Source organism: Coffea arabica, chromosome 3c (assembly GCF_036785885.1).
Source record: "Coffea arabica cultivar ET-39 chromosome 3c, Coffea Arabica ET-39 HiFi, whole genome shotgun sequence".
NCBI classification, from domain to species: Eukaryota; Viridiplantae; Streptophyta; class Magnoliopsida; order Gentianales; family Rubiaceae; genus Coffea; species Coffea arabica.
Window position 1 is genome coordinate 43,005,853 of NC_092314.1, and position 11,299 is coordinate 43,017,151.

At 33.3% G+C, this 11,299-nt stretch overlaps 1 protein-coding gene across 1 annotated transcript; it reads left to right on the top strand.

The window, feature by feature from the left end:
* The first annotated feature begins 7,062 nt into the window (after positions 1-7,062).
* LOC113736022 (tabersonine/lochnericine 19-hydroxylase-like) lies at positions 7,063-10,638 on the top strand. Its single transcript, XM_027262978.2, has 2 exons — positions 7,063-8,081; positions 9,794-10,638. The coding sequence occupies exons 1-2, from the start codon at positions 7,137-7,139 to the stop codon at positions 10,400-10,402; spliced, it is 1,554 nt and encodes a 517-aa protein (XP_027118779.1). The 5' UTR covers positions 7,063-7,136; the 3' UTR covers positions 10,403-10,638.
* The last annotated feature ends 661 nt before the right edge of the window (positions 10,639-11,299 follow it).

Below are 11,299 nucleotides of genomic sequence, written 5' to 3' on the forward strand. Positions count from 1 at the left end.
ACAATTTACTACAAAAAGCAGAAAACAAGAGTATGAACCTTAAAGAACCATTCAGAACCCATTCTTTCTTACACTAAAAATGTTTTACAAAATATTCTAGTATTCCAAGAGCTTAAGGGAGAAAATAATCCAAGAGAATGGGGGAAAAAATACTTAAGTTCTGGCTTTCACTTTCCTAAGCAAGGAATCTTGCTTACGTTCAGAAATTTTAGGAAAGGGACATCTAGTTGATAAGCTTACATTTTACGTGTTTAAGTGTGTTTTATTATTTAGTTTTGATCTGTTTTATTCACTTTTCTAGCTAATTAACTACATTTCTTGTGAAGTTTACATTTTGTGGTTCATAGCTTGAAAAATTGAATTTCTATGGATTAAAGTGGTGAAAACTTTATATTTTTTTTGGTTTAATGATTCAATCATCAAATAGAGTGATTTGAGAAGATATTTGGATGATTGTTGATAATTAGAAAGGATTTAAAGACGATATGAAGTGCCAAAAGCTCAAATGATGAAATGCAATCAAGTATAAACAAAAAAAGGAAATTTGACAGTTTTGACACCATTTGGTATTTCGGTTATATCTTGTGCTACAAGCATCGGATTGAGATGATTCTTGAGTTATTTTGAAGCTAACACAAAGATCTTCAATTATTATGGGCCCATCAAAATCCAGTTCATAAGGTTTCATAGTCAAAAAATCAAAATACATTCAGCCACTCTTGTTATCAAAAGCTGAAACAGAGTTTTAACCAATTAAGAGTATTATGGTTATTTTTAGTCCACAGCACTTCAAATTAAGTGATTCTTGAAGTATTTGAAACCTAATTTAAAGTTTATGTTTTGCAGAAGAGCTAGTTCAGCCTCTATCATCGAGAAAGTATCAGTTAAAATCGGTACAAAAATAGAATAAAGTTGAAGATTGATCATAAATGAGAAAACCTACAATAAGGCAAAACGGAAGTAGATATTGAATATTTTTCAAAAGTTATTAGGTAAAGCCTAGACTTAGTTAATTAAAGGCGTTATCACATTAAATCAAAGCACATTACTAAAGAGTTTTTGATGGGGAGAAACATCTCCAGAGAGTTCACCAAAGAGTCCAATATGTAAATCAAGAACCCAACTTTGACCCAACAATTTAAGCCATTAGGTTTCAGACCCTTATTTACATATTGACCACTCTTTCTCTATCTCTCGGACCAATGTGGGACATAATACTTTACTCATGAATCTAACAAATCTTACCATTCATGAGTAATCCCTCACATTAAACCCAAATTTACAAACTCTTTTTTGATCCCACTTTAATACTTAATGTAATCTCACCTTATCGTCTAAGGTCATCTCTTCTCCCAAATAAAAACCCACTTTTCTTCAACATCCAAACTGTATTCTGGACCCTTGCCAACCTTTGGCTCCTTAGTCTAACACTAATCGGACCTCTTGCCAAACCCATGGCGCACCTGGTTAAATACTACCCAAACTCATTGGCACTTTGGCACTTTGATCCACCATCAATAAGAGAATTTTCACTAGTCCAACACGTAGAAGAATCCACTTAGCCATGAGTAGCCCAGTCTCACAACTTGAAACTCTGATATTAATTTGATGAAGATAAACGCCTCGAAAGAGTCCACCAAAGAACCCAATATATAAGTTAGGAATCTAATTTTTACCCAAAAGCTTAAGCCATTAGGTCTCGAGCGTTTACTTACATATTGACCGCTCTTTATCTATCTCTCGAACCAATATGAAACATAATCCTTCACTCCTGAGCCTAACAGTTTTTGCATGTATCTTTTTTATGTTTGTTTAAAAAATGTGATGTATATTTTACTCTAGAAAGATTTGATGAATAACCAATGATGCCATTATCTTTGCTATTATCCCTTTGTATGATTGCAACATTAAGTACATTAATCATCTGATCCTTTTGTTTGTCCCAACCAATCATGCATAGATCTCACCTAATTAATTTATTAGTATGAACTGTATCTATTATTGATTTAGCCGTCTAAAAAATTTAAATTTTCTTGCAGACCCCTTTTCCAACTTGAAATACATGCTTTTCTTCTTCTTCATGACTCCATTTTTGCATGGCGAAATGGATTTTTTTCTTTCTTTTGGAAGTCCAAAACAATAAGCAAAAAATACACAACTTACTGCAAAAGCAGAAAACAAAGAGTATGAACCTTAAAGAACCATTCAGAACCCGTTAATTCTTACACTGAAAATGTTTTACAAAATATTCTAGTATTCCAAGAGTTTAAGGAAGAAAATAATCCAAGAGAATAGGGAAAAAAATACTTAAGTTCTGGCTTTCACTTTCCTATGCAAGCAATCTTGCTTACATTCAGAAATTTTAGGAAAGGGACATCTAGTTGATAAGCTTGAATTTTATGTGTTTATGTGTGTTTCATTATTTAGTTTTGGTGTGTTTTATTCACTTTTATAGCTAATTAACTACATTTCTAGTGAAATCTACATTTTGTGGTTCATAGCGTGAAAAATTGCATTTTTATGGATTAAAGTGGTGGAAACTTCATATTTTTGTAAGTTTAATAATTTAATCATCAAATGGAGTGATTTGAGAAGATATATGGATGATTGTTGATTATGTGAAAGGATTTAAAGAGAATATGAAGTGCCAAAAACTCAAAAGATGAAATGCAATCAAGTATAAAAGAAAGGGAGTTTGACAACTTTGACCACTGTTGGTATTTCGGCTATATTTTGAGGTACAAGCATTAGATTGAGTTGATTCTTGAGTCATTTTAAGCTATACACATAGCTCTACAATTATTATGAAGACACTGAAATCCAGTTCATAAGGTTTCCTAGTCAAAAGGTCAAAATACATTTAGCTACTCTTGTTGTCAAAAGCTGAAATAGAGTTTTGACTTGTCGAGAGTATTTTGGTCATTTTTCAGTCCATAGTGCTTCAAATTAAGTGTTTCTTGAAGCATTTGAAAGCTAACTTAAGGTTTATGTTTTGCAGAAGAGCTAGTTCAGTCTCCATCATTGAGAAAGTATCAGTTAAAATTTGTACAAAACTAAAGTAAAGTTGAAGACTGATCAGAAATGGGGAAACCTGCAATTAGGCAAAATGGGGGGCAATACGTGACCTCATGCCCACATTTTGATACCCGCGTATTCTTTAAACGAACTTGCAACTTGCACATCAATTTGTTCTACATTCACATAGTTTTTCCAACTATTTTCCAACTCAGAATTTTGGCTGTAGCTATAAAGAAAAGTGTGGAAACTTGGAGAAGCACCTTTTGATAATTTCAAGAGACAAAATTGCCAATTAAAAACAATTCACTTTGAGCTTTAATTCTCTAAAAATAGGGCATTTTTTAAACTTGTTTAATAACTTTGGAAGGCTAGAAACACTACTAAAATGTAGTCTTCACTAGTTTTCCTTAATTCATTAGTCTAGTTCATTAGTTTAGTATAGAGTAGTATAGTTTTCATCCACTCTTGTGATAGCTAAACTTGGGTAAAGTTGAGGATGCAAATGGAGAGTTTGGAGCTCATGTGATAAGGGTGACATTTCTCCTATCACTTTAATTCTTATATTGATTCTAATGTTTGGTTATAATACAAGTTTAGATCTTGTTTTCATGCATGTTTAGCTAAGGTTTATGGATGAACTTTTATATCTTGTTGCGATGTTTACTTGGTTATTTGATGATATTATTTTGAACAAGTTATTTATCACTTTTGTTTATCTGATCATGATTAATTGGCTATTAATTGTGATAATTTTAAGGTGTTAAGTTTACAATGAAAATTGGGATTTGACATTATATCAAAAAAGTGATAAACCTAGGAAGTACACTCACGAGAATATACGCGCACCTATATGATTTTAGTGGCTTGTTTCATATAATTTTAGAGAAGAAATGAACTTGTAATTAATTTCATAACTATGAGAGTAAGTATGATTTAGCTATAAGTATATTTGATTCACTACGAGAGTAAGTTTCACATACATTAGCAAATTACACCATAACTAGCTAAGATGATAACATTCAATTAATTGGTAATTTCGCTTGCAAGAGTAGTGAGGAATTCCGTAACCCTAGGAGATTTCTATTGTTATTTTTATTACTTTTATTTCATATTCATTGTATAGATTTAACTTCTTGCACTTTCAAGATTCTAAACAATATAGGAGTTCAAAAACCATCGGTAATTGACAAACTTTCTTTTGGGATCGACACCTAATATCCCTATACTCTATACAAAAAAAAAAAAAGGTATTTAGATTTTATTAAAAATTGTTACATGGTAGAATGTCGTCACAAGTAAAGTAAAAAAATAAGACAAATAAACTTCAGAATTTTAAATTTAGCAGACACATACACAAGGTTCCCTTTTTTTTCCCTTTTCTCATTCTCGGATTTTAAATGTGAGAGGGTATAAAGTACAAATCGGGTGACTTTTTGGTTCAATTACATTGTTAAGGTTTTCATAATTGTCAACCTAAGAAAAGGACTCAAAGGATCATGTTTCAAATCATTCTCTTCAATTTTACCCTCCGGTTCCTGAGTGTTAAAAAATACATAATTATTTATAACTGTTTTTGTTGTGTAATTTTTATGTTCTTTTTTTTTTCTTTTATTTGCTTTCCAATGCATGAAATGATGACTAATTATGATATTCTTGATGTGCACGGGGTATGCATACAACAATAAATCTCAATCCATAGTCAAGGTTTGAATTTATAATTTCCTAAACTACCTCACATGCGATTTTCTGCAAGTACATAGGTCGTGAGCGAGTATAGGATAATTTAGGTAGAACCCACAGGGAAAACGGACAACTACCGGGACTACTAAAATTTCTCTATTACTTAAACTATCGACAAATTAAAACAAATAGATCTAAACTACTGATGGGCAGAAAAATGTAAATGAAAGCTCCGTTGGTAATGCAATCACTATCTATTCATGCTAATGCAACTTCCCAACTAAATTAGTACTAAGACCTCAGCTAAGCCATGGCTTAATTTCCTATGTATGTGATACTTGCTTTCACGGGTGTACCAAATAGACCTACAGCTAATCCATACCTACTTTCGTGGTTATGAAATGAACTATAAGCTTATTTGCTTCTATGAAATCACTACAAAACAAGTCACAAAGATGCACCGCTATTTTTGTGAGTGTACTTAACACTTTCATGAATTAGTGTCAAATTTCAATTTTCATTACAAATTTGACACCTTTAGATAATCATAATTAATGGCCAGTTAATCATGATTATGAGAGCTAAAGTGCTAAATAACTCAATTAAGATAATAGCCCAAAATAACCAAGAAATCAACACATAACAATCATAAATAGTCCACCCAAATACCCAAGGCATAAACTTTAAAATAGCATCACAAATGTAATATCCAGAACTTGCATTAACAAAACTTAGAATCCAATACAAGATAAAGAGATGGAGAGAAGAAAAACCCTTGCCACTAGAGCTTCTTGAATCTCTCCATCTTCATCTCTATCAATCTCTTTGTCAAGCCAACGCAAGAATGGATCGACAACAACTAGATTATCTAACTCTATCCTACACTAAAACATGAAAAAGAATGAGAAAAGTGCTACATTTGTTGAAAGTTTGCGTCTTGCCTCAAAGGGCAAGACACGACTTGATACAATTCCTAAGAGTTGCCCATGCAAATTTCAAGATCAAACAATGGTTCGTTGGGGTCCAATGAATAGGGTTAAATTCAAGTCTCTTATATGTTTTTTCAGTCCATGTTAGTGAGTGTTTCGTTGTTTGGTTGGTTTGAATTAGCTCATGTTGAGTATGGGTTCGATTTGACCAATAGTTAGTTGTGTGGTTAGTAGATTAGTTAACTAGTTTAGCTTAGGTCTAGCCAACTACAGTGACCAACTAAAGTGAGTTAAAGCTGTGAGTTTCTTTCATTTGCAAAATTTTAATTAGGTTAGGGGTTGAGTCTTGTAAGCCTATAAAAAGGCAACTCTTTCATGCAACAGGGAGATGATGATTTTATGAAAACATGAGAGTTTAACTCTTTTTCTTGTTCTTTTGTGAACGTCTCTTGATACAAAGTGAGTTGTGTCTCCTTTGTTCAAGTTTTAGCTTATAAATTCAAGATCGCGTTGAATTATGGCGCCTTACTACCTTCTAAACAGTCTCAAACTGTCTTTGATTGGTATAGAATCCATCTTTTGTATCCATAATCTATTCAAGATAGATCGTTCCGTTGCCTGATCGACTTAATTCTTCAAGACAGGTTCTTGTTGGATCAAGTTCGCATCACAACCCCTTTGTCTTCTGGCTCAAGTATTCGACGTGGTATTTGAAATGAATTTCAACTATTTGGCGCCATATACTGCTAGCAACTCTTCTTCGGAAAATCCTTGAAGAGTATCTAGCACGACTATCTGGCTTGACTCTTTCTATCTAATACCATATACTGCTCAATACCTTTTCTCTTGCAAAACCTTCTAGCAGGTATCTGGTTTAGTATCTGACTCGAAATTCATTGTGTGGCCCCGTATACTCTTATCAAATCTGGTGATGACTTTTTGTAACTAGTCCTGGATTGTCCTTACTTTTTCATCCCTACCAAAAATAATAAATTTTAACAGGTAAAATGCGATGAATTTACAAGTCTTCTCAAAGTTACTCAGAAGCATCAAATATTGCCCAAATGATCATTCACATTGTCTTAAGAGCTCAAAATTAACTATAATTGAACTAAAATATGCACAAACTATTAGGCAAAATGGACGTTTGTCAATTTTGTTGCATAAACCTTATTCAATTTAATGCATTAATTATTCATGATTATTGTTCCTATTTAAATCACAAATAAAATTAGTATCAACTTTCACTTTCAATTAAAAACTCCTACCACTTTCAAAGGAAAACAGGAGGGCCTAAGAGTCCGGCTAAAAATCTCTAGTTACCTGATTATTGTCCCTATTACGTAAAGAGAGGCTTACATTCATTTTTTTTTTCTTTTTTGCCCCTCTGGAAGTTGCATTTCAATTTATCTATAAAAGGTGGCACTTAGCGGAAGCTAATAAGTGTAGTAGGGAACTCAAACGAAGCAAATAGCAAACCAATTCACATTTCTGAACGGAAAGGCAAAGATGTATACACTTCCAAATGAGCAAATAATTGCCTTCTTCTTCAAACATTCTATCTCGTTACTTCTTTGTTTCCTCTTCACTATCTTTGTTGTCAAATGGCGAAATTCCACCTCAAACCCCTCACAAAACCTTCCACCTTCCCCTCCAAAGCTACCCATAATCGGAAACCTTCATCAACTCGGTTCAATCCCTCAACGCTCTCTGAAATCATTAGCTCAAATATACGGTTCCCCAATGCTGCTTCATCTAGGCAGCAAGCCGGTGTTAATTATCTCCTCCCCTGATGCAGCTGAAGAAGTCATGAAAACACATGATTTAATCTTTGCCAATAGGCCTAAAGCAGGCTTTGCTGGAAGGCTTCTGTACAATTTCAAGGACATAGCGTTTGCTTCCTATGGTGAGTATTGGAGGCAGGTAAAATGCATATGTGTACTACAGCTTCTAAGTCACAAGAGGGTTCAGTCATTTCGAAGCATAAGGGAAGAAGAGATTGCACTATTGTTGGAAACAATTAGAGAATCTTGTGCTTCGTCTTCAGTAATACGTATAAATAAAATTTTGGCAACACTTACTAACAATATAGTTTCGAGAGTTGCCACTGGAAAAAGGTATTCGGGAGAGGAAAGTGGGAGCAGGTTTCAGGAACTCTTTGGGGAATTTACCATGTTGTTGGGTGTTTTCAACGTTGGAGATTACATCCCATGGCTTGCATGGATAAATAATATCAATGGCTTGGAAGCAAAGGTGAAAAAAGTGGCCAAAGATTTCGATGAATATCTGGAAAAACTTCTTGAAGAGGGAGTAAAGAAGCAGGACAAAAGAGGAAACAAGAATGGTGGTGATGAGAAACAGCAGCAGAATCTTGTGGATGTTTTGCTTGAAATCCAGGGAACAGATGCCACCAATTTTGCTTTTGAGCGAGATTCCCTTAAAGCCATCATCATGGTAAAGAAAATTAACTTTCTTCTGATTATCTTCCCAGTTACAGTTTTACAGTTCTTTTGTTAATACTTAAGTTTGCAGTGTTTGGTCTGTCAATGGTGAATTGCATAAGTTATTTTTTTTGTATAAAATGCAAAGCTGATCGGAATGGGATTTGAGCTTTGGTTTTCTGAGAATTGATTTTCAAAAACTCACACAAATCACCTGGGAAAAATAACAAATTCAGATAAAGAAGTATAGCATCGCCTTGTTGAAGTAGTCCAAAACATTTTGTTGTCCGCTGATTAGATCGTGACACCATCCGGGATATTTCTATGTCTCATAATGGGATGATGCTGGAATATTTTTTCTATTCAAACATAAGTTAACTGGCTTTCACCATATTTGCAAACAGTTTGAAACCACCCTAACCATTAACTATAATTTTGACATGCTATGTGAGTCAGTTGATGCACTCTTTTATCTTGGTTGTGTGATTTTGGTCCGTATCGAATGGTACAAGCAATGAGTTAAGAATTGAGGGAAAAGCAAAAATTAGCAACGTAATATAAAGGTCCAAGGTTGAGTTAGTCTGTTCATTAACTTCTTTGTCTTCTGAGTAGATATCTATACTTTTGAATAGGGATAATTACAGAAACCTCCCCTGAGATTTATGATAATTTCATTGAGGTCCCTTAAGGTTTAAAAATTACACATACCCCCCTTATCATTTAAAATGATAATTTACCCTTAAATATTTAATGAAATTCTCTTATTTGATATGCTTATTCTTAGAATGAGTTTTAAATTATTTTTCATTCTTTTTCCTTCTTACTCTTTTTTTTTTTTAATTTTTCGTCAATAAAATTGTAGAACTACCACTATTGCCTCTAGGTTTCAATTATAACCAAAAGCCGAACTAGTGTTTTTTCAATGAGTTAATTTTATATGTAATCCAATGTTTTTGCTGATCTTTGTTTTCTATTTTTGGTATTAAACTTAACAATAAATCAAAAGGAAATGGCCCAAAAGCACTGCTAAATTATGATAATCCTATTACTTCAAAAATTTATAAATTCTAAATGAATTATTTTAACATTTTCTTTTCTATCTTATAAATCTAAATTCATAATAAAATACCATCAAAAATATCATATCATAGTAATAAAATTATTATTATATTTGTTTAACAAATAGTAGATATGGACATGAAAATTTTGACACATTTTCCTTATAATTATACTAAAAAATCTTGTAATTGTATAGGCAAATAAATTGAAACTCATTCCACAGGAGCATTTTTGTGTATTCATTTAAAAAATTGTCTAAGTCAATATTATTTCAAGATTTTGTTACTAAAACTATTAAATCAAGGGAGATAAATGTAATTTTTCAAATCTTAAGGGAGCTTAGTGAAATTGTCAGAAACCTCGGGGGAGGTTTCTGAAATTATCCCCTTTTGAATATTTTATACAATTCAAAAATTTTATCTGTATAACCTATTCTTATTATAAAGCATAAAATAACATAGACAAGTAGAATAGGAATATAGTCTTTATGAGGTAGGTCCCTATGACGTATAACTGAAAGAACAAGCAATTTTGAGTTTGCAACCATGCAAACACCAAATTTTTCTTCAGGGAATCAAAATATAAGTTTTCATGTAGCTTGTATCGGAAATTTGACATAGAACTTTCTCTGTCCCGATTTTATTATCATTATTTTTGTTTTTGCAGGACATGTTTGTTGGTGGAACTGATACTACATCATCGCTGCTGGAGTGGGCACTTTCAGAATTATTAAGAAACACAAATGCCATGCAACAATTGCAAAAAGAAGTGAGACAATTCTTGGGAAGCAAATCATGCATCCAGGAAGATGATTTAGAGAATCTCCATTACCTAAAAGCAGTAATAAAAGAGGCTCTTCGTTTGCATCCACCAGTTCCATTACTTCTTCCTCGTGAATCAAGCCAGGCAGTCAAATTGATGGGATACGATATAGCTGCCGGCACTCAAGTGATTATCAATGCTTGGGCGATCGGAAGGGACCCAAAATTGTGGGAAGCTGCTGAGGAATTTCGGCCAGAGAGGTTCTTGAATAGCTCTTTGGACATTAAAGGGCAAAATTTTGAGTACATCCCATTTGGTTCTGGGAGGAGGAGCTGCCCCGGTTCTGCGTTTTCTATGGTTACAGCTGAACTTGCACTTGCAAATTTGATGTGCAACTTTGATTTTCAGTTGGTTGGTGGAGCAAGACCAGAAGATTTGGATATGACTGAAGCACATGGGATGGTTACACCAAGGAAAGTCCCACTTCTACTAGTTGCAAGTCTACCTAATTAGGCCCTTCAAGATCCAAGATACCATGTTGGTAGATATATGTATATTATTCTATCTTGTCACAACTTTAAATTTGAGATGGAGTCTGATGGGAAAAACTTTTAAAATGGTGGAATATTGCATTATCGGTAGCATTGTGTCCTTGTATGTAAAATATGTGATTTTGACACAGTAGCATTGTGTCCTTGTATGTAAAATGTGTGATTGTGTCCTTGTATGTAAAATGTATGATTTTGTCACCAGCTCATTCTGGGGATTTTAGATTTGTTCGGGATCATAATGGTCTATAGGGTGGACTAAATGATTTTTTCTTGGGTAAATTACTCATAACCTACTGTACTTTTTTATGATGCTAGATGGCTATTTTGTGATTTCAAAATATCTACATAACTCTCCTCTATTGTTTTATATAAAGTGAAAATTTAATCAAAAATGATCTCTATAACATCATTAGTTGAAATACTAATACTACCCTTATTTAAGTACTAAATTGAATAAGGGTCCAAAAATTTTACATAAAATCGTGAATTGATGCAAAATCATAAGGGGTTAAGTGAATATTTATGCAAAATTATAGGGTTTGAGTGAAAATTTATACAAAATTTTAGGAGGTTAAGTGGATATCATTATTTTATGGGAAAAGAGTTCCAATGGCCCTCCAACTCTTTCCCAGGTAAAGTTTTAGTCCTCCAACAATTAACGGTAAAGTTTTGACCCTCGCTCTAATAAAATAGCATATTTGTGATCCTTCTGTTAAATCCAGCAGTTAAAATTGACGGAAAGTATCATCTCGTGAGATGCGCGATCAAATATGAAGGGCATTATAGTCTCTTTCCTAGGACAGAGTAAAAACATTTTCACCACTGATTTTCGCTCCAACAATTTCCACTCCTTTCGCTC

Excerpts from the sequence above, each read along its gene's own strand:
- LOC113736022 (XM_027262978.2), top strand. The coding sequence starts at position 7,137 with ATGTATACACTTCCAAATGAGCAAATAATTGCCTTCTTCTTCAAACAT. Across the intron at positions 8,082-9,793 it reads CCCTTAAAGCCATCATCATG|GACATGTTTGTTGGTGGAAC; the intron begins GTAAAGAAAATT and ends TTGTTTTTGCAG.